Source organism: Bison bison, unplaced genomic scaffold (genome assembly GCF_000754665.1).
Source record: "Bison bison bison isolate TAMUID 2011002044 unplaced genomic scaffold, Bison_UMD1.0 scf7180017864180, whole genome shotgun sequence".
In the NCBI taxonomy this organism is placed as follows: domain Eukaryota; kingdom Metazoa; phylum Chordata; class Mammalia; order Artiodactyla; family Bovidae; genus Bison; species Bison bison.
The window spans coordinates 6,249,812-6,273,782 of NW_011494752.1; the positions used below are offsets into that span (position 1 = coordinate 6,249,812).

Genomic DNA, 23,971 nt, shown 5'->3' on the forward strand with positions numbered 1-23,971 from the left:
GAAATCACCTGATGGTCAACTTGTGTGTGCAGACTCTTGTTCACCAAGCAGGGAATAAAGCTTTCCTGGATATCGGACTCTGAGTTGTTGGGGACAGGGGGTGGGGGGAGGGCCCCGGGTGCCCAGTGTCTGGCCGGCATCTCTCAGATGACAGCAGGACATTTCCTGAGGCCGGAGCTGCGGGGCTCCAACAGCTGCTGGAGCTGATGCTCCAGGGCTTCCCTCCCCGCCCCTGCCTAGCCCCGGAAGCTGGGCAGATGCTGGGTGGGCCTGGCATTTGCCAAGCACCTGGGAAGGAAGAACTAGCAGGCAGGTGGGCCACACAGGGTGGGTGATCCTGGTCACCTTCCCGGGTCGCCGTTTGGGTGGGCCCACTGGGGTACCAATGTTCTGTCAATATTTGCTCTGTGGCTTTGGGTAAGTCCACTGTCCTCTGGTTCTCTTCTCATTCTTTATAAAATGAGGAGCTTGCCCAGCCCAGAGGTTCTCAAATGTGGGTGGGCTTCTGAACCAAGAGGGTTGTTAAAGCATAGACTTCTGAGTTCTACCCCAGAGTCTAATTCAGCAGGTCTGGAGTGCAGCCTCAGGATTTGCCTTTCTAACGAGTAGCGAATGCCCAGGTAGACACTGATGCTTCCGGCCCAGGGACCACACTTTGAGGGCCGCACACATGTCCTCTGAGTCCCTTTCTGGCTCTGGCTCCCTGAGACGAGGAGACACTGCCAAGGCTCTATCCTAGTTGTGATTTCCAGTGGCTCCTCCTGCAGAAGTCTCCTGGGAAGGGTCCCATCAGAGAATCAGGGGTATTGGATTTTCAGTCTAACACACTTGGGGAGGAACAGGCCGGGGTGGGGGGGAAGGACAGTGGGGGCTTGGAAGCAGCCATCCCTGTGCTCCGGCCCACAGCAGGTCACCTCATCTGGGAGTCAGCTGGGCCCTTTGGGGCTCCATGAGGGGAAGGCAGGAGCCAAGATCGTGGTGCCCTCTCTGGAGGCCACTCGAGGTCTGCTCTCCTGGGAGGGCGGCATGCAGGCCTCCTGCATCCCTTGCGGCCAGGTCGCCAGAGTGAGGAGAGTCCTAGGGTGCTCTGGCCATCCCCAGCCTATCTCCCTTGCCCAGCAGCACACAGCACAGACTATGCCCTCACAGCACAGACAGAGCTCGTGGGGCCATAGAAGCCACATTGCTGTCGCCCCAGGTTGTAGGAAGTGACCCAGGAAGGGCAAGTGACTGGAGCCCATGCTCCCATCCCAGCCTCTTCCCCACCCACCCGCCACACTGTGCTTCCCAGGGCATCTCTCCTCAGCAGAGATTTGAGAGCTCCTCCATGCCTCCCACTCCCTTCCCACCCTGGGGACAGGGGCCTGGCCTTGCCCTTGGGGGTCTGGGCTTGCTGGATTCTGCTGCATTGTCCCACCTGTGGATTCACAATGGACACCGACCCTGAGCAGCTCCCTCAGCCCTGTGGCTGTGCTGGGCTCCTTCCCCATCTAGCCTGGCTGAACTGTCAGCAGGGCCGGGGGCACTCTGACCCAACCCCTTCAGCTCCTCTCCTCCTGCGGAGAGCCAGATGCTGCCGACAGCTGGAGGGCTGGCCTGCCTGGCACACATTCCGCCTGCACAGGGGGTGGGTTCATTTTAATAACTTCATTTCACCCGTGCGCACACTCTGCTGCCTCATCCCTCCTTTTCCACCTTCCCAGTAACCAGCGGCTCCTCTCAGTTAAGATCTTGCTAACAAATTTCCTCCCGAATCATAATTCTTTTGAAATAGTCCTTGCGCCCTACTGATCTTGCTATCACCAGATACTTCTGCCCCCGCTCCCCCGCTCCCCACAAAGGGTAGGACACTAAGCATCTGGCTATGAAGGTGCCAACCTTTGCCCCCTTGATGAGCAATGCCTAGGGCATCTGCCAAGGAGATGAGATGGACCCCCAGTTCCCAGCAAGTGCTTGGACCACTCATGCCATTCAAAACTCACAGGAGAGCAAACTCTTCAGGAACAAACTGGTCTCCTGTCCCAGAGAGAAGCTCCAGGTGCCTGTCTTTGCCTACACCCTGCCGCCGCTGCCTGCTCTTCTTGCAGCCCTGCTCTCCAATCTGCTCAACTTGGCTGGGGAGCTGGCCAAAGGCAGGGGCCTTATCGCCTCCATTTGAGTGGAGCCTCTGGGACAAGCCCTCCAGACTGGGGGCTTTTTGGGGACATGACTTGTAAATCCCCACCAGCCTGGGGAGCCCCTGGGGCCAGGGTCTGTACCTCCCAGGTCAGACTGAAGAGCTTCTGACGCCAGGATTTGTGCCTCCCTCATCAGACTGGAGTCTCTCTGAGAGCAAGAAATGCAGTATCAATGCAGCAGGGAAAGCTTGTTCTTTTTTAAGTATTGGAACAGCTGGAGGTGGCCTCTGCCCTCATCCTGGTGCACATCTGGGCAAGCAACCCCTCCTGGGCCTCAGCATCCCCATCTCTAATGGGGTGAACCTTCCCAGTGGTCTGTGAAGCTAATAAGAGGGAATATATGTCAACTGGCAGTGATGATGAGTCGTCCTTTTGGTGAAGCTTAAGGCAAAAGCAAATGGGTGCCTGGGTCCCCCCTCCCTCCTCTCTCCACCCTTCCTCCTTACCCTCTTCCCAGGGATGAGCAAGCAGGAACTGAGTCACCCTCTTTCCCATCCTTGGCAGGAATGCTGGTGACCTTGCATATGGCAGACTTCTGTGGTGAGGCCCATTGCTCAGAGATGAATGAGGTGGTAGGTGGGTAGGGAATCTGGGGAAAGGTATGTTTGGGGGTGGAGTGACCAAGTTCTGGATTATCAAGGGGGTATGTGTAGGGGGTTGTGGGAGACACAGTGAACCAGTTGCTCTGTGCTGGGAAGTGATCCAATGTCAAGGTTGGGAATAGGAGAGAGAAATGTTACTTCCAAAGGCTCTGAGTCCTCTGGTACCACCAGGAAAACCAGGGGCTGGGTGATGGGTGAGGAGAGGGACCACTAGCCCCGCTAGTTGGAGCCAAGATTGGCTGCGGGCAGCACTTGCCCATTATACCAAAGTCCTGGAGAGGCAGCTGCCACAATTTCCAAGGCACAATGCCACAGGAGACTGGCACTCAGCTGGGCGCTTGGTTCTGGTTCCACAGGAGCCTGGTTTCCTGTTGGTCTGCCAAACTCAAAGGCTGACCTGATAACAATCCAAGCCAAGGTGTCTCAAAGCCTCCCAGTTCATCTCAGAGCCACTTGGCTAGATGGTCCCAAGGGAACAAACTAGCTCCTCCTGAACCACAGAGGCTACCAATGAACTGCCAACATGACAGTTGCAGAAAGATGTATCTGGACCCCACTTCTGAGTCTATAATTTGCTAGCTGGGTGCCCTGGACAAACGACACAATCTCCCAGAGCCTCCTTATGTGAATATCTAGGGGTCTACCTTCCTTGGAACATTGTTGGGAAGATTAAATGAGTTGCTCAACAAATGTTACTTTCTCCTGTTTGTTTCTGGATATGGGTTTGTGTTCACTTCAGCCTTACTCCTAGTGTGGAGACGTGAAAAGGTCCCAGGCTGGAGGTAGGAGACTTGGGTACCCATAATGCATGTGGCAGAGACCACTAATATCTATTTCCCCTTTCTACATATTAATAGTAATAGAATTCTCCATTTTTACCTGGGCAGTTGGAGGCCTGAAAAAACAACAACAACAACAACTTCATTTCACTGCCTCTCTTGCACCTAGATGTGGCCATGTGACTTAGATCTAGCACATGACATGTAAGCCAGTTATTTGGCAACTTCCAAAAATCTTAAGGCTTTGCCCCTTCTTCTTTATTTCATCCTGCTGCCTGGAATATATATGTGATTGCTGAAACTCTGTCATCTTAGACTAAGAGGGATAAGAGCCATACCCTAGAAGTGGCAGACCAATGAGCTGGAAGAAGATGCTGATTCCTGAAAATTTTGTGGAATAGAAATATCATATCAGGGGCTTCTCTAATGGCTCAGAGCTAGAGACTCTGCCCATCAATGCAGGAGACACAGGTTCGATCCCTGGTCCAGGAAGATCCCACATGCCACAGAGCAGAGCAACTAAGCTACTGAGCCTGTGCTCTAGAGCCCATGTGCTGCAACTGCTGAAGCCTGCGTGCCTAGAGCCTGTGCTCCACGACAAGCCACTGCAACGAGAAGCCCACTCACTGCAGCTAGAGAGGCGCCCCCGCTCACCACAACTAGAGAAAAGCCTGCACAGCAATGAAGATCCAGCGCAGCCAAATAAATAAATAATTTTTAAAAAGAAATATCATACCAGTCCTAGGCTTCTACCTTCAGACTTTTATGTAAGAGAAAAATCAACATTTTATCTTACTGGGTCTCCATTTCTAACAGTTAGGTCTAGCCCCACTTTATTCACTGGATGTGGTTGAGTGCTTCACTGCTAAGGATCTCGTCTGTAGAAATGAGAAAATGCTCACATATCTTCTCACCCTTCCAAGAGGTTTTATCAACACACGGACAAGAAGGAACTTGGGAAAGCTCTGGTATTCTGCCCCCTCTCTGGCATTGAGGGGCACAGCCACCATTTGGCGGGTGTAACAAGTTGCTGCCGCATTGCAGGGGGCCCCTGAGAAGCCCAGAAGGATCCTGTATCCCTGTCTGAAAGGCCCCTCATCCCCAAATTTAGTCCCCATGCGTCTGAGTCCCTGTCCACATTCTGAGGTTGGTGACGTACAATCGTCGTTAAGGGCCTGACTGGTCCCAGCCAGATGGGATCCTAATTTAATTAAAACCCTTTAATTACCTGCAACAACACAGCTCTGGAAGTCCAATACAGAAGGGGGCATGTAATGGGAGGGGGATTGTTGACAGAGTAGGGGCTGCCCTTACATCACTCTGGGGAGCTGGGCTTGTACAGTGCTTCTCCCACAAGGGTGGGCACAAACTGTATGAAGCAGCCTGTGCAGCCCATGCTTCTGGTGTGGTGAGTTGACTGCCAAGCAGGGAGTGAGGCAAACCAGGCCCTTGGGGACAGAGTACCAGGCTCCTGAACCCAAAACTGTCAATGTTGGTTTTGTGTTTATACTGAGACCAGCACAGGCTGTATAAGCTCAGGTTTGAGCTCCCCGAACCAGTCTGGGTAGGAGCAGGTATGGTTCTAATTTCTCCTGAATTGGCCTGGCTTAAGAAACAGGGGCACTTCTGCTTCCACCCAGGAAAAGCAATGCCCCTGTGAACTCAAGAGGTATTATCCACCTGGGAAGGGAGATGAAAGGGGGTGACTTAGGTAGGCTGCAGAGGGACCATGTGGTTTCTTAGGGTCTAGCAAGGAGCCCCCTACCCCCAACTTGGTGCTGGCCCTCAACTGGCTTCTCCCTGTGAAAGCAGAAGGCACTGGCCCAGGCCAGGCTGGAGCCTGCCAAGCCTTGGCGGGGCAGACTCAGAAATCTAGACTCCGTGAGTTGGGCTATTTTTAAGCCTTGTGGATATAATACATTAATCCCTTCTGTTCTCCCTTAGTATTTATTCATTCAACAAATATTGTTTAATAAAGCCTCTGAAAGTTCCAGCTGGTCTCCATGGGGCCAGATCATCAGGGGAAGAGGCTTCAGTTCACACTTGAACCAGAGCCTTAAGGGACATATTCTACTGTGGTCAGTGTGATGTCAATGGCTAGGACTGAAGCAAGAAACCTCAAGAAGAGGAAAAAACTCAAGGAAAAAAGTAGGAGCCATGAGTCCCCACCACTCCATACCCAAATGTTCTCCTTTTGAAGCTGAAGCCAAGAGCACTGTCATCGAACTTGTTCCCCAGTACCCAGGCTCTGGCCTTCCCATCTTCCTCCTCCCGGCCAGCATCCAGCCTCAACGCTCCATTCCACCTTGCTTCCTCTGGTATCCCCTGGCATCCACGGTCCTCTCAAAAGAGCCTGCTTCTACCTTTGACTCAGGTTGAGTCTGGAGTGCTATGTAACTGCCAACTTGGGGACTGTCCCAGCAGGAAAGTAGGTGTCGCCCCAGATTAACTGGAAACTGGACACAGGAACTGTCGCTCCCCATCAGATTGGAGACTCGTGAGGGCAGGTGCTGTGTCCCTGTCCACCTGGCCTGGAGGCTCCCCAGAGGCATGAAGGCCTTCCTTTGAGGTATATCTGCTCAAAAGTGTCCTGCACACATCCTCTCCCTGGGAGGTCATCCCTGATGGGCCTCATTGGACGGTGTGCTGAGGCGTGATCACAGCCTTCGCTCTGCCAGCTTGGGAGAGGAAGTGACAACGGGGGGACAAGCTGCCACACTGTTCTCACTCCAGCAGCCTGGGTCCTCCTGGCTGGGGGAGAGGGGATGCAGGGAAGGTGAGGCAGCATGTCAGTGCTGGCACACCTCTCCTCCCACCTGTCCCGTTAGCGTGTGCTGTCTTTTCTAGAATGGTCTTCAGAAACCTGGGTTAGCTCCGGGGACTCAGTGAGGGGCATTGGGCGTCACAGGAAAAGCCAGGGTCTTTCATCTCTTAACCCAGTACCTGCTCTTTCCTGATACCAGGCTTCCTCACCCCTGATCCTCTTCGTGACTTGAGGAGTGGTCCCACCTGAGGAAGGATGGCCTGTCCAGCCCCAGGGAGACTGGGCTCGCCCACCTTGGGGTCAGAGCAAGGCCATTCCCTAGTCAGGATGTGATTGGCTTGGTTGCCATGTGACCTTGTTCAGGTCCCCTAAGCCCTCTGGGCCTGGATGGCAGTTCTTTCCCCCACCTGCTCACAAGGTTCCGTCAAGGAGCAGCTCTGGTGCAGTCGATCTGGTTTATGTAGGACTGTTGCCATCTGGCTGGGCTCACAGCCATGGGGGAGAGGGCTGATTTTTCATTCTGTCCAGGGAAGGCTGTGGAAGGCAGCACTTGAGCACACCAATGCTGGAACCAAGTTGCCTGGATTCAAGTCCTTGCTCTGCCACTTCCTAATTGTAGAATTTTGGCAAGTTATTGGACATCTTTGTGCCTCCTTTCCCTATCTGTAAAATTGGGGTGATCTTAACCTGTCAGAGGGCTGCTGTGAGCTGGAAGATGTAAAGCAGTTGAACTGTGTTTGGCACAGCTGCCCTGAGCACAGTCCTAGCCTGTAGCCCTCTTTGAGCCTGGCCAAGCCTGGGTACGAGGGAGGGAGAATGGCCATGGGCAGGAATGTGCAGGAAGAAAGATCCACAGGGAAGGTCAGAAGTCTGTCGTGTCTACAAAAGATGACGCATACAAAGGAATCTACTGATTCTGGTTGAGAAGCAGAGCTCTTGGTTGCGTTCCTACTGCTCCTTGTGCCCCAAATCCCACTTCCACACTCCAGAAGCCCCGAGGTATTTCCCCTGGGACTTTGATTGGTAGGCACAAGGCTTGGGGAATGCAGGTAGCCAAAGGGTCTTTATTTAGAAGCAGAGTTAAACTCCCAGAGCAGTCAGCCAAGCGTGCTCCCAGGGCTGACGCAGCCTACAGTGTCCTCTCTTACCTTACTTTGCCCCACCCCATCTCATCTGTCTTTATCACCTCCACCCAGTGGACCAATTTCTCAGCAACTTGGATGGTCTCTGGTCTCTTGCTGGTACTCCCGGGAACTGGGTGTGTGACCCGTTTCTTCCACACTTCGAGAAGGTCCAAGGGCATGGGGTAGACATGGGGCCTGGCAGTAAATCTTGTGACTCACTGATAGCTCTGAACTCTATCATGGGAGTCTTTCACAGGAACAGAGAGAAGGAGAAGGGAAGACACAGGTCAAGAGGCAGCTGAAACCCTGCCCTGTGGCATCTGCAATAAATAAGGAGGATTCTGTTTGGGGAAATCAGGGGTAGGCGGAGGATACTAGAGTGTGGAAAGGTATATAAATGCCCCATTTACCAGTCTTGGCAGCTCCCAGGTCAGGGGTAGGAGGGAGCCTGCTCTGCTCAGTCAAGCTCTGCCATCTGCTGCATCTCAGCGGAGATCAGCACTGGAGGGCTCGTTGTAGGCAGAGTTTCTTTTTTTTTTAATGCGACAGGATCAGGCTCAAGATGTCACTCTAGTGAGTGGTACTGGAGACAGGGGAGAGAAATGTCTAGGAAAACAGGGGAGAAATAATAGAAGCTTCCATGCTCCAGGAGGAGGGAAGGTCAGAGAGCAGAAAAGGAAGGAAAAAAGAAAAGAAGCCAAAATGGAAAATTGTGTTAAAAAAAAAAAGCAGGATTGGATTAGCAGGTATGCATCATCCGTCACTCCCTGGGCCCTCACGAGGCAGCAGCCATCCAAGACCAGGGCTTCAGGGCCCCCAGGTTACTGACATCCTCCCCCCAGGCCGTTTTCACACCTCCAAGCTGAAGTGCTTCTGTCCTGCCTCTTATCTTCCTCTCTGGAATGCCCAATTTCAAGCACTCCTAGCTTTTGGCAATTATAACAATGACAGTGGTGACTGTAAATGAAGAATGGAAGAGCTGGCCCAGGTGACTGAAAGACTGGTGCTGGCAGACTCTTCTGAGACTCCCCCCATTACGGCAGGTGAGGGCCTCAGAACTTGCAGGATGTGGGGCTGGCCAGCCCATGCAGGATGCTCTTCCCACAGGTAATTCTCCCTCAGAAGATCCCCACTCTCTCAAAGGGGCCCGTTTCAGGGTCGCACTGCAGACTGACATTCCATTTCAAGAAATCCTAAACAGCAATGGACTCAAAAGGCTACATATGGCTTAGGGTAGGACCAACAAGAGTACCCAGCAATAACAACGACATCAGCAGCAGTTTACCTTTCTGGAGCCCAGGAATGGCAGTCCCCATGTTAAGGACTTGATATATGTTACTCATTAATTTCCCAAGAACTCTATGAAATATACCCATTTCACAGATTAAAAAACAACAACAACTAAGGCTTACACTTGCAGGCGCTTTGGCCAAGGTCATGAGTGGTGGCAAGAGATCAGAGCCAGGCTCCTGAACACCAACCCTAGCTGGACCCCCAGTGCTGCCTGGACTCTCACCAACTCCTCCCCAGCAACTAGGTCCAATCACACCCCCACACCCTTCCCAGGAATTCTCCGCCACTGACCTTATCTCCTATTTAACACATGACGACATGTAAGTCACCAGATACGACCTTGCTCAACTTCCCACTATGAGACACACCCCCTTTCTGCAGGACTCTCCTCCCACCCAGAGAGGGTGTCCCTAGTCTTCCTACCTGTGCCCACCAGTCTGCTTCTCCTCTCAGCTCTCTCAGACTTCCCTGCCCAGGTGATCCTTCCTCTGCTGGATCACAAAGCTTTAAATGCTTCCTCTCTACTGGATCCCTCCTGGCGACTTGAAATAGCCTTCTCTCTTCCACACAACAGGTAAAATGGAACTCCTCCCTCTACTCATTTTCCTCTTTCAGTTTTGCCCCAACTTCTTTTTTTTCCATCACAGCCATACCTTGAAGACTTGCCTGTACTCTCAACTCCTCATGACCCACCACTCCTCACCTCGCCCCAGTCAGGTCCCTTCACTGAAATGGACCTGGCTGAAGTCACTAATGACTTCCATGTTGCTAGCTCCAATGGGCGATTTTATTCTTATTCTATAGGATTTGACACTTTTAACAGTTTTGTATTTGTCCCCTGACATGTATTTCAATCTCTAGCTAATTCTTCTCCTTTGCGGCGTTATCTTTTTTTTTTTTTTTAACCAGCCCTAAAATATAAGCACTTCTTAGGGTTTACTCCTGGACCTCCTTTTTCTTCACTCTATACTCCTTGATGATCCAACTACACCTCTAAACCAGTATATTCCAGAACCTTCTCTCCTCTGAATCCTAGGCTTGTAAATTCAATAGCTGGCAAGATACCTCCATTTGGATTTCTCAAGGCATCTCATGTGAAACTCGGGCTTCCCTGATAGCTCACTTGGTAAAGAATCTGCCTGTAAAGCACGAGACCCCAGTTTGATTCCTGGGTTGGGAAGATCCGCTGGAAAAGGTATAGGCTACCCACTCCAGTATTCTGGAGCTTCCCTTGCGGCTCAGCTGGTAAAGAATTCGCCTGTAATGCAGGAGACCTCGGTTCCCAGAAACTTCTCTCCTTGGAATCCTAGGCTCACAAAGTCAGTAGCCTGCATGAATTTCTCCATTTGAATTTCTCAAAGCATCTCATAATCAACAAGTAAAATGAACTTGATTATCCGGTTTCCCTGCTTATTTTCCCACTGGTCTCTATTTGGGTAACCTAATCACCTTTGTCCTTTCTCTATCCAGTCATCAAGTTCTGACAGATCTGTCCCCTAACCTCTCTCGAAAGTATCTCTTCTCCAGCTCTGCCACCTCTGTGGTTCAAGTTCTATTTCTTGCCTTCCCCCATCCCCACTCAGAGTTAACTTTTCTACACTCAAGCCAAAGATCTATTAAAATGAAAATCTTGTCATTCCCTCCTCCTTAATACAGTGCTTCCAAGATTCCCCCACTGTTCTTAGTATAAACACCCAGACTCTGAATGTGACCTTTGAAGGTCCTGCCCAGGTCTGGCTTCTAACTTGCTGTCGCACTTCTCCATATTCCAGCCACTCAGTCTTCCTGGTTCCCAGAATGCAAGCACCATGCTCCCTCCTGACTCTGGGCTTCACGCAGGTGACTTCTTGTGTGTGGAATGTGACTCTCCAACTGTACCAAGTTGACAGCTCTTCATTCTGCAGCTCTTACTTCCAAAAGTTGTCGTAAGGAAGCCTTCCTGGATCCTCCAGAAGAGATTAACTGCCTACTCCAGGCTCTCAAGGTGCCTATACATTTCTTTCAGAGTCCTCCCCATGGCTTGGTATTATGGATTTGTGAGATTATTAAGGGCCTTCTCTCTCCACTAGACTGTCAGGTCCAATGAGGGCAGGGAGCAGTTAGTTTCCTACTGTTTATCCCTAGAAACTAGTGTAGCTTCTGGCACATCACATACCAAATTTTTAGCAAAGAAAACAAAAAGGGTTCTAAAAATTAATTTTTAAAAGGCCAAACCCATGCAAGGTTCTTAAATTCTGGTGGGTGTAGAAGGCCCTGGGGACTATCCATTGTATGCTGACCACGCACAAATGCCTCTTTTTGTTCAGAGGTAATGGAGACATGAAGGATACCATGTGGAGACCACATCCCTGGAATGACTTAAGATTACACTGGATAATTTATTGAGGGGTGTGTGCACGCCTATTTTCCATTAGTGTGTCGATAAACACTTTCAATACCTCTGAGAGATAGAAATAAAAGTATTTATTTACCCAGAGAGATTAAAATGTGTAATATGACTATTGGTTCACGTATCAACGTCAATCTATCTATAAATTTCCAAAGAGACAGTACTTCATTTTACCATTAAACTAGTAAGTGCATTCTAGAGTGCTGCAGGATAACAGGAAATAAAGTACATAGAAGTTGCAGGACAAGCTTGAAATCACACCAGTGGTATGCTGGGAGCTGGTTCACACTGGCTCTGTAGAGCCAATTGTTGAGGGCTGGTTGTTAAAACGGTCAGTTAAAAATCAAATTTTATTAATATACAACTAACAGCAAAAGTAGTGAATACTCAAAATCCATCTTATTTGTCTTATACCTTACCATTGCCTATGCATTGAGGAGGAAGAACAAGCTGGAATCAAGATTGCCTGGAGAAATATCAATAACCTCAGATATGCAGATGACACCACCCTTATGGGAGAAAGTGAAGAGGAACTAAAAAGCCTCCTGATGAAAGTGAAAGAGTAAAAAAGTTGGCTTAAAGCTCAACAGTCAGAAAACTAAGATCATGGCATCAGGTCCCATCACTTCATGGCAAATAGATGGGGAAACAATGGAAACAGTGGCAGACTTTATTTTGGGGGGCTCCAAAATCACTGCAGATGGTGACTGCAGCCATGAAATTAAAAGACGCTTACTCCTTGGAAGGAAAGTTATGACCAACCTAGATAACACATTAAAAAGCAGAGTCATTACTTTGCCAACCAAGGTCCATCTAGTCAAAGCTATGGTTTTTCCAGTAGTCATGTATGGATGTGAGAGTTGGACTATAAAGAAAGCTGAGTGCCAAAAAATTGATGCTTTTGAACTGTGGTATTGGAGAAGACTCTTGAGAGTCCCTTGGACAGCAAGGAGATCAAACCAATCAATCCTAAAGGAAATCAGTCCTGAATATTCACTGGAAGGACTGAAGCTGAAGCTCCAATACTTTGACCACCTGATATGAAGAACTGACTCACTGCAAAAGACCCTGATGCTGGGAAAGACTGAAAGCAGGAGGAGAAGGGGATGACAGAGGATGAGATGGTTGGATGGCATCACTAACTAAATGGACGTGGGTTTGGGTAGACTCCGGAAGTTGGTGATGGACAGGGAGGCCTGAAACCCTGCAGTTTATGGTGTCACAAAGAGTTGGACACGACTGAGTGACTGAACTGAACTGATGGATTGAGGTTATATACATCTACTATTATCTGTATGGTGGCACTAACTGATAACAGGGAGCTGCGCTTCCCCTTCCAAGTCTGCATCCAGCAGTATCACTTTGAAGCTTGAAATGGCCACAGTGGGAGTATTTACACCATGGAAACTGATAAGTGCTACCAACCAGGGCTTGTATTTTGGGTAAGTAAATATTATACTTTTAGTAGCACACCACTGAACCAAACCACTACCCACAGAAATATTTTAAGGGTCTATAATAAATGTGAAGCCAACTTTTACTTGGAGGATGGACAGGATAAAGTATAGAAACAAGTCTATTTTCAGGAAATCATTTTCAAAACTGTGGGCTTCCCTGATAGTTCAGTTGGTAGAGAAACCACCTGCAATGGAGGAGACCCTGGTTCGATTCCTGGATTGGGAAGATCCCCTGAAGGGATAGGCTATCCACTCCAGTACTCTTGAACTTCCCCCTAGTGGCTCAGCTGGTAAAGAATCCGCCTGCAAAGCATGAGACCTGGGTTCGATCCCTGGGTTGGGAAGATCCCCTGGAGAAGGGACTGGCTACCCACACCAGTATTCTGGTCTGGAGAATTCCATGCAATATAGTCTACGGGGTCACAAAGAGTCGGACACAACTGAGCAACTTTCACTTTTCTCAACAGTGTAAGGCTTGAAGGTAATTGTTTTCTCAATTTGAGGCTGTAATTATTCTACAGACATGACTTTTGTTATAAGCCATCAGCCACTAAAGTGTCTGTAATTTTATGGAACCTGTACACCATTACTTCTAGACAAAAGTGTTGACTAAATTGAGATGTAAGTTCTTAAGAGTGAGTGGGAGAGATTCCCTTCCTCTCTGCGAAACTTCTACAAAGAGTAGCTTATACTCAAGCCACGTTTGCTTACCTTCTCATCAGTCTTGGCTTCTGCTTCCACCACTTGACAGAAACTGCTCTAAGGGAACCGCTGACCTTATTGCTAAATTCAATAGCTTTTCAGTCCTCGGTGCTTTGACTTTCTGGCTCTTTCTGTGGGCCACTCCCCTCTTCTTTGTTAGACTGGATCACTGGAGCGAAAACCCTACTCGCCCACAAGCCTAGCCTAGCACAGTGTTTGGCACTTTCTAGATGCTTAGGCATCATTTGTTCAGTCAGTGGCCTCAGTATCTCACTTCTCTGGATATGTTTTCTCACACATGAAAAGAAGATGAATTATGTGGGGGCCCCTTTTATCCCAGCAGTTTGTAAAGAGCTCATCTTTTAGGGTCTTGAGTTGGCTAAAGCTCACCCCATTTCAACTGAGCATTATGAGCTGGTGTGTCCACTTAGGCAAATTCTTAGATTTTTCACTTTTTCTTTGGTCTGCAGGCCTATGCCCCAAAGCTATTCCTTTGCCTTCTGTTGCTTCTTGGCCAAAAGCCAGGCTGAATGACCTTGAGGATGTTACATTATCACCTTGGGATGAATGGGAGCTGCACAAGACAAGACAGCAAGCGCTCAGAACTCCGCTATTCCCATACTTGAGTAATGCCCATTTCATCTTAATGTTCTTCCCCCAGAGTTGATCCCCTTCAACTCCTTAGTCATTTCTGTTGCTTGTACTGAATTCCCTCAAGTCTAAGATTCTCTTTTCCTAGAGCTGCAGGAATCAGAACCAAACAATATTTCAGACGCCACTTTCCACTCCAGCATTACAGGATTTACAGAGGGGGAGTGATTATCTTGCTAATGGCTTAGTGGCATAAAGATCCCACCAGTCAACAACATTCAAGTTTCTGCTCTCATCTGGAGGTGAAAGCTGCTCATTCTCCCAGCTCATTTTCCCAAATATTGATCATCCTACATTTGCTTCCATGCTCACTGTCTCCAGGAGGTGTCCACCTATTGGGTCAAAGGGCCCAATGTGGCACAGTCACTTCCGAAATCAAGAGGGGAAACACATCCACTCCGTGCATAAACATTCATAAAGAGCAATCTAACAACACTCACCTGAATGCTGGATTAGTCAGCAAGCCATTAGAAATGAATCTAAATGATGTAGGGCAGAGTTCAGGGAAAAGTCATGGGATAAAGGAAACACACAGGCCCAAGCTGATTAAAAAGATAATTAGTTGTGGAAAATAAGGTTGGGTTCCAGCCAAGAATTTTTCTTTGACAATGATAACCCAAAGGATCCAATATAGTCATGTTGGGGGGATTTAGCTGCTGGTCTTTTATAGGAGTTGAACAGCCAGAACAAAGCAAGAGTCAGTTTCAAAGTGCAGCTCAACTCCCCCACCCCCCCTCCCCACCCACCCCCTGCCAGTTTGTTGTTTTGCTCATAAACATACAAGCTGTTTCCTTTCATCTGCACAGACTCATACAATATGGAGAACCCACAATAGGTTTAAGCCAGAATTGTAAATGACTGTGCAGAGTGCTGGTCAAACCAAAGATCTTTTGGCCTAAGAAAGAATCTTGAGGTCCCTGGCTGGAATCTAAAAAAGAAGAGAGAGAGGAACCTTTTAAAGATCTAAATAGGCCAGCAGACAAGTAAGTGATAAGGAAAAGCAAAACATCTCTTACCTAAATTATTAAATGCCATAAAGGTGCCTGAGATGCCTAATAATCAATACAGGTTTAACCTTCGCTTAAAGAACAAGAAAAATGTTTCGTGAATGGCCAGTTAGAGGGAGCTGACAACAAGGAAGGAGGGTAGTTGGGGAATGATGCCAGATAGTATTTGGACCTGAAACTGCAACTCCAAAGGTTCTGTGAAACTATGTGCTTGAAATATTGTTTTGATAAATAAGCCATATCCTAGTGGAATTGAAATCTCCAACTGTTCCACTGGCACGGACATCTCTGCAGTGACAGCACATGCCCCAGATTGTGGAGTTAACTTGAATTAAATTTCAGATGTTGGGGAGCTAAAGGAGAGGGTGGTGGCAGTGGGAGGTTTACAAACAGCGTGCTGGGGCTCTGATGTTGTCATAACCAGATGGCTTCAACTGTATCTTTAAACAAAAACAAACACGTCCAGAAAAAATGACGACAGCATAAGCATCGAACCGCTTCACCTGTACCCAAAATCCTAACCGCTGTTTCCACAGTAAAGCCCATAGTGGAAATCCCATAAATACTGGGAAATCTCAGAAGAGACTTTTATCTTGCCAGGAGCCTGGTGCCCAAATTGCTACCCTCCTGAAGACACAGTCCCTGAAACCACAAACCCCCAATCCACAGCTTTCTGTGAATGAAGAAAAGCAAATTTGAAGCCTGGTTTGTCTTCCTGGATCCTCTGAGTAACAGGCCAGCTGAGGCACCTTTATAGAGCTTTTGCTCTTGCTATCCCCACACGAAGCTTTACCTCACATTTCAGATACGGAACTTCCCCCAGTTACTTACATAATCTTTTCAGGGTATCATTACAACTCTTATTCAAGTTGTGTGACCTTAGGCATGTCCCTCAGGGCTTCAATTTCTCTCATCTATAAAATGGGAAGATGCTACCTCTCACTTGTCCTACCAAACCCATCAAGTTGTTGTGAAGTTCAAATGAGATACGTTATAGGAAGGTTTGCTGAAACCTGAGCCGTGTTGAGCCAGTGCAGTTACCTGAGAGACAACGTGGGTAGAGGAGATTCTGGGAACACCTCAGCCCCCAGCTCCGTGTGCTCATCTGGAAAATGGCAGCCAGGACATGGAGAACCGGGCACTTGCTCACTCAGGTGACGCTTAGGAGGAAACCAAGAAGTGCAGAGGAGTGGTTTCTAGTGAACAAATCCTGCCTTTGATTATACTGATAACGTGAAGTGAAGTCATGTCGCTCAGTCGTGTGCGACTCTTTGCGACCCTGTGGACTGTAGCCTACCAGGCTCCTCTGTCCATGGGATTTTCCAAGCAAGAGTACTGGAGTGAGTTGCTATTTCCTTCTCCAGGGGATCTTCCCAACCCAGGGATCGAACCCAGGTTTCCTGCATTGTAGGCAGATGCTTTACCGTCTGAACCACTAGGGAAATGATATACTGATAACAGTCGTATCTATTTCATTCCAGGAGGGGCAAGATAAAATGAAAATTGGAAAGTTTGCGAAGGCTGAAGTCACTGGAGAACAATGGAAGGTGAAATGCTTTGAGTCTCCGTCTAAGGTCAAATAATACACACATTGGCCCCATGGCTAATGATTCTCCAGTGTACCCCTCTGTCCTGTGCAACCCTGCCATATGAAAACAGAGGGGAGCTCCAGGGCATTCCTGTGAGCTCAATGGGAATTCAGATACTAAGTTTTCTGAAAACACATCCAGTCAGTGACAGAACCAGTCAGAGGTAAGAATTTCCCTTTATTAAATCTCCATATTCATGTCCCCTTGATGTTTTATAGTTAGTTAAGGGAGATTGGGAGTTAGGTCTTAAAACACGTAGGGTGCAGAAAAGCCCACTTCTATTACTTGCCTTGGCAGTAGGAGCCTGATCCCTCATTAGGATGTGGACTGTGAGATACTCAGGAAAGACAAGGGGCTGGCAGATGCTGGAAGCTCACAAAGGAAACTTGAGATTAGGGACACACAATGAATCCCTACTGCTTAGACATTTTGAGCATAACCTCTGCAAGTTAAAGGATCAAACTAGGCCTTCAAAATCCCTTAAGGAATTCAGACCCAAAAGACAAGCCAGGTGAGTGAAACAAAAGACCAGAGATACCACACAGTACAAAATAGTAATTATTTATATTTTCAAAAAGAAAAAAAAATTTAACATTTGGAAGTTCTCCCCTGCAGGAAGAGGGGTGAATTGGAAGGAACAGGACTGGCTCCTATGCAGGCGGCAAGTCAGGTACAAACAGCTGAGCAATCTTGGGCTGGGAGGTTTTTCACACACCATTAATAATAAAGTTTCCTTTTCTTTTCTCTTCTTTTTGCTCTGTTATTGTTGTGTGTGTATTTGTGGGTTTTTTTTTAGAAAAAGGAGTGGGGGAGACGAAATAAAATCAGAGAAAAATGCCAAAAAACATTTTCCACAATATCTAAAAACAGAGAACCATAGTTCTTGTCAAGACAGTATGAATTCTGGATAAACTATTTTTTCCAGTTTCAACACTTTTTCCAAAAGCTACCACATCAGAACACTCATCTTCTAGATCAAATACTCTCCTTCCCCTTTCACCTCTGCTGGCCATTTTTCATCAAAGGGCAACAGGACATATTCTGTTCTTGCAAACAGTAAGTGCTAACCACAAGAGAGCTCTTCTGATAACTTGCATGGTAGTGAGGAGTTTTCACAAATATCCAAGTTTTAGCACAGCGGGATGGACTAAAATTTCTTTCAACATAAATACTACTGGAATCCACAAACTGATTTTTTGAGAAATTCTGCAAAAATCCTTTCTTCTTTCCTTTTCCCTTCTCTCAAAACTACATGTCCTTTTTAAGTTTTCTTTTTGCTCCAGGCACCTGACGATTTGTTCTGCTCAGTCAGATGCAGACAGGTTTCTCCAAAGTACCACCGCGGGGATGTCCTCAGGGCCAGCGCCTAAACTGAATCCCCACAGTATCAACCTTGGCCGGGCCAAAGGGGACACAGTGACGCAGCAACAGGGTTTTCATTAGGTAGAACAGCCCCGAGTCTTGGGCCCTTCCCTCCCCCCACCCCCATTTCCCCCAAGTTTATTTAGTGCTGTATTAAAAGTCTGGGGCCACGATGCAGTCTTTTCCCCCCACAACAGAGTAAAAGCTCCACAGATTGCGCTGTCTACCTGGTGGTCAGTGGCAGCCATGATGGCTGCTGCTTCTGGAAAATAAACGGAGTCTTACAACGGGCAGGATCTTAGGACTGCTTCAGGCGTTTGCGTGGGGGTCCCAGAAACGGGCACTGTGCTGAAGCCAGAGAGCGGTACGCCTCAGCCACCAAATGGGGATGTGACACCACCATTGACTTCCACCCGGAGGTCTCCAAGACATCCGAAGCATGGCTAGGAGAAATGTGAGAGATGGGTTACCAAAGGAGTACATGAAGGATGAACTGAACAGCCATCTAGAGAGCCCAGTTTCCCAGGGTTTGCTGTCTAGGTGTCAATGCAAGACACACTCAGACAGAACCCTTAACATGCAAGAGAATTTGCTTGTTAGACAACAGGTAGACAGGTGACCAGGTCACAGCTCTTGTCTCTTCTAAGTCTGAAAACAGAACTTTGAGCCACTATATTCTCAATTACAAAAGATGAAATGTTCTTCAGGCTTTTCTCTAAATCATCAAGGCTCTTTATATTCCTTGATGCTGATAAAGAGCAGGAGTTCTCTGGATCGGACAGCTCTGAGTTTCCATCTGGCTTTGCCATTTACTAGTCCCATAACCACAAAAAAGATCACAGCCTGAGGCTTATGTGATTATTGAAAAAGAGAGGCCAATTCCCACACTTCGTTGAATGGTTAACATCTAAAAAGCACCAAGCAAGTGTCCAGTACAGAGTGAGCACTCAGGATAAGGAACATTTTGCCTCCATTACTAACTCCTTCAAAATAGTCCTTCAGCCTTACAGAACATCTTTCCTTGTTTGAAGGCATTTTCTGTGTTAAATGATGTTTACTCATCTACCCTGCAACCTTAGACCTGTCTTACTCCAATACGGCTATTGTAGGGGATTCTCTTCTTGGGGTTTCTTCCCCAACTTTTGCCCCTCATCAGGCAAAGCAGTAGAACATATCCCACTGAGAATTACTTCCCACTGAGAAAGTAATATGGCCAGGTCACTTGTCATTTAGGAAGAAGGAACAGATGTACTGGAATGGATACTTCTTTCTCAAAACAGTATTCTACAACCTCATCTCCTAATTATGTTTTCTCTTTTCCCCATTCTGCAGTTGACCACTGGACACCCTTACTAACTCATAAAATCCACTTGTTTTCCCAGAGATCTGCTAGTCTTTTTGTAATAAGCTGGTGAGTATGAAGTAAAGATGCTACTGCTTTGGGGGACAAAGGTTCTTTCAGACCAGCGAGTTTTCATTTTCATCAATTCTCATCCTGCAAGGTAGTAAAACACTTCACTCACCAATCAGATTAGACTGATGAAAGCAAAACCATTTTTCACACTGTCAAGCTGAAGGAAAAGATAGACACTCTCTACTTACTCCTGAAAGCTTAAAGTTACTCATCTGTTTCACTCACCAATTCAAAGTCTTTCTTTTTCATTCGCTAGCTAACCCAACTATCCTGAAAGAACTTTGAAGATGGCAACTCACTAGTTGATGAAATCCACTGCCTGAGTTTTCAACTGATCTGCGCTGTGGAGGTCAGCCAGGATGAGAATTTCTGCGGCGTTCTCCACGGAGAGATTACTGCAGAGAGCATCCTCACACATGACCTTTAAACGCTCCAAGGCGTACTGTAAAACACAAGCGTGCTGTTGTCAGAACAGGAAAGGCTCTGGGCTGATTGCTACTGAAGCAGTTTTCTTCAACCATACCATCATGTAACTGGATACCTGAATAAAACTCCACAGACCATGAAAAGGCAATTATAAAACATAACCATACGCTGAAGGCTGAGATGAAGATGGCTAAAATAACTTGCAGAGCTGCCATTCAAGTTCTAAAGTCTATTAGAAAAATAGCAATATGGGTCTATGCAATAGACCCACATCTTCAAGTTTTCCTTTACCCTGACTACGATTAAAGTCTCTCTTAAACAATCACCACCTACCTTTACAATGAGGCATTTTTCTGCTTCAAGTCAACAGGGACATTACATTTTAAATTTCTGCAATCCTTTTATTTAGAGCCAGACTAGGGTGCAGCACAGCCCTTTCTACTTAAGTACTGCCACCAGCCCAGCAGGATATCGGGCTGTGAAAGGAGCCCTGTGGTGACTTTTACCAGCATCTCTGCCTGCAGTTGTTCCTGTCAACCAAAGGCCTCCTTTTCAATAGAAAAGGATAAATGGAGCCCTATTTTATTGGGGTTGAGGTTAAGATTCTGAGGGTAGAAGAACAAAGCAACAGAGAACCTGGATTTAGTTTCAGTCTTAAAAACTTCCTATTTTTCAAATAAAGGGTATAAGTAAATGTTCTAGAAATGAAGGTCCAGGTTAATATTGGGCACATCTAATCTACTCGATTTGTTTTGATCCAACTGTACTACTTGCTCTCAAATATATCATGAACTTACACTAAGGAACTTCAGGGCAGAGGGAAGACAGGGAAAAAAGGAGGCACAAAATAAAATTGTCACTAATTAGTTCACAGGAGAATGATTTGGTCTGAGGGAATCCAGTCTCTGTACAGGTCCCATTTTGAGGGCCTCAGAACTCAATGACACAATACTCCTCTGGGCTGAATCATGACAATCAAACCAGGACAATTTTATTTTTATGAGTTCTGGGTGAGGAGGCACATCTGCTGGCACTGTGATTTCCTGCAGCAAAAAGAAAGTTCTATTGGTTTTGGTGCAGCTTTAATTTCTTACATTTGAGTAACTGGAAAACAGTTTCCATGGAAAACAGGAATGACACTAGACAAGAAAGAAATTAGGTTGCCATTTTTGTTTTAGAAGACCAGAAAAAGTTGAGTAAATATTCAGTCTTCACTCAGTGCTGCAAATAATATTCATCTTACCCTTTTTCTCAATATATTCTTTTAAAAGGACTTTTGCTGTGAATAGCTCTGATCCCTACTGCATAATTAGACAAAAGTAGCCATTTTTTTCCCTTGGGGACAGCTTTTTTTTCTTAATTATGCTTCTGAAAAACCTGCCTAATGGCAGTACTTACCCCAGAGGTTGAAATTTTGTCTCCCAGGCCTGGGCAACGTGTTTTGTTTTGTTTTTGGTCTAATTACACATGTCCCCAGGAGACTGGAAAAGCTCAGAAGAAGCTGTTTTAGTCTCTTGGGTAAATTCTAGATGTTTAGATCCTTCCGTGAAAATTTATTATTCTGTTTTCCTGAAGCTCACAAGGAGGTGTAAAGGTAAAAATGTTTTAAAATAAGCTTAGAGCAAAGATTATCTTATCTAATGCGAAATTCTGAAAGGAACTTGAAAAACGAACTCTTCAGTTACTTCTCATTCATAAACTTAAAGCACTGCTGTGATCCAACTGCTTTTCTTACACACTGCACTGAAAATACCACCCTTGGAATGTCAGTTCTGGCTGACCCCAAGCTCTCTAAACTTACAGCAGGTTCCCAGTAGGCTCTCTGGCTGAGGAGCAGGAATGAAAGCCCAGGGACACAGCTGTTTAAACCTGGCTCTGAGGATGCACAACTCTTAGTACTTCTGTCTAAAAACTGGACCTTGTGATACTATTCATCTTTATAGGAGCTGTATAATGAGAGGGCTAACTGCCTGGTATGTACAAGCACAAGTGACTGCTTCACTGAAAATCAGAGGCCAGGGAATTCCTTGGTGGCCCAGTGGCTAAGACTCCACGCTCTCAGGATGTGCCCAGTATTAACCTAGACGTTCATTTCTAAAACATTTATGTATACCCTCACCCAGAACTCTTCCTGAGGTCCTGGGTTCAAAATCTGATTGGGGAACTAAAATCCCACAAATGGAGTAGTGTGGCCAAAAAACTATTAGAGGGCAAATGAAGCATACTCATTATAAACTCAGTTTATGAAAAGCAGCCATCCAGGCCATGTGTTCTACTTTCCCAGACCTCACAGCGAATGTTTCCTTTCTGTTTCCACTGAAAGCCAAGTTTTCTCTGGTTAGAACTGAGCTAGACTGGAAGGGTACAGGATGTTTGCAAATGCCTAATCATACTTAGGAAAGCTTTGCAAGTTGATAAAACAATACAGTTATTATTCAATCCTCTCCACTGGAGGCACTGATTGGGTTTATATGCCTCATCCTCTATAAACACAGCAAAAAGATGATCAGTAAAGATAAAACCACCACTGTAAACACATTTTCCTCAGGGGTGCAAAGGGAGGAGGAAGGAGATGACTCCCCTGAGTGAATCCTGGGAAGGCTCTAGTACCTTCAGGTCAGAGACAGCTGGGACCCTCAGGCAGCTGCTGCAGCAGCAGGACAGGAAAAGGAGGCACTTGCAGCAGAGAACCACCTCTCTCAGAGTCTACTGCTGGCTGGGCTCGCGCCCGTTAACACTCTCGCCTCAACTGCTCCCCAGCAGAAGAAAAGTTTCCACAGGATAAACAGCAACTGTTTCCCCCACCCAACCCCCCCATTTCCTCAGACCACAGGGCCTTGGAGGAACAGGTCACTGCTCTGTCTGGTGTATCTACACAATGAAAGTCAGTTTCCCAAACTGTGTTTTGGGGAACACTAATCCCTGGAAGTGATCCTTGAGAACAGTGATTCTGGGTTAATGAAATTGGAGAAATTTGTTCACCGTATTCTTTTTTAGAAAGCGCACAGTGCGCACTAACACAAAAAGGTTCTGAGCAATCTGGTTGTAAAACAGCAACACAAAAACCCCAGTTTGACTTAGAGTTTCATTAACCTTTCCCCCCTCAATCTTGGGAATCACCTGCCTGTTGTTTTAGTAATCACTACAATTCATTAAGGCTAAGATCTACATTATTATTTTCACACTTTAACATTTCTCAAATCAAAAATGTGTCTCACAATCAAAGTGTATGTTTATGGTAGAAGTATCTCTCTTACAATTTTGAATATGATGTATTTCAATAACTTCTTAGAGAAAAGCTGCAAATGACCAGAACACTATGTAAAAGTTATTCTTATTGACAAAGCTTAAGTAAAAGTTAATGAACTCAAGAACATTTTGTAAACTACAAAGCCAAATCATAAATCCAAATGTTAATCTGAATCTTTCAAATCACTGAGTTAAATTTGAGATGGGCAAGAGAAGACAGGTAAATCTCACTTCTTTTCCATGGTGAGGGTGACCATATAATTTACCATTAAAAGGAGGACACCTTTGAAAATAAAAAGGTGCTATCGATAACTGTTGGAACACAAGTATGAACCAGGATTGTTCTGACCAAACTAAGATAAACGCTCATCCTGCCCACAAAGCAACATAAAAGCCCAGTCATGAAGCTCAAGAGGTCACCAAAACTCCCAGTCTTGTTATTATTTTCCTATTATCCCACCTTGTCAGCAGCTGCCAGCAAATCATCCGCCATTTTGTCGAGGTTCGGAGCCTTCCCCGTGTAAATGAAGCACATCATTTCCTTAAAAACTTCAGGCTCCACATCATTGATTTCAACCCGATTCTACGCCAAAAAAATTAAAATTGAGAAACATTCCAACAGAACAAAATTCCTTAACCATCTTCATGATTTTAAGTTCTGAGGAAGAGAGGAGTTCATATCATATTAAATCTAACATCAATAGAAACTTCTCTTTGCTCTACTTGATTGTTAATAGCCTTTTCTGCCATCTTATGTACCACCTTTGGTTTCTCAAACACACAGCAAGACAACTATATCTTTGATTTTTCACGTTTCTTTTCAAAACACATGCCTAATACCTCAACTCAAGACTATTTGAATGATCTGCTTGGAACAGTGAGTCTGCTTTACCCAGAATGTTTCCAGACCACCTCTCTCTGCTTTTAGAAATTGTCTGTTCAGGGTACTGTACTCCATTTTAATCACATAATAATAATAAAAAAAA

The 23,971-nt window shown here is 46.5% G+C and overlaps 1 protein-coding gene across 2 annotated transcripts in view; it reads right to left on the minus strand.

Moving 5' to 3' along the window:
• Window positions 1-16,691: 16,691 nt before the first annotated feature.
• SPOP (speckle-type POZ protein) overlaps window positions 16,692-23,971 on the minus strand; it is an 83,461-nt gene continuing 76,181 nt past the window's right edge. For both annotated transcript variants that reach the window (XM_010842767.1, XM_010842766.1), the window contains 3 exons: window positions 23,446-23,568; window positions 19,610-19,752; window positions 16,692-18,339 (listed from right to left, as the gene is read on the minus strand). In XM_010842767.1, the coding sequence (XP_010841069.1) occupies window positions 18,195-18,339; window positions 19,610-19,752; window positions 23,446-23,568 (411 nt within the window). In that variant the 3' untranslated portion in view covers window positions 16,692-18,194. The remainder of the gene's footprint in view (window positions 18,340-19,609; window positions 19,753-23,445; window positions 23,569-23,971) is intronic.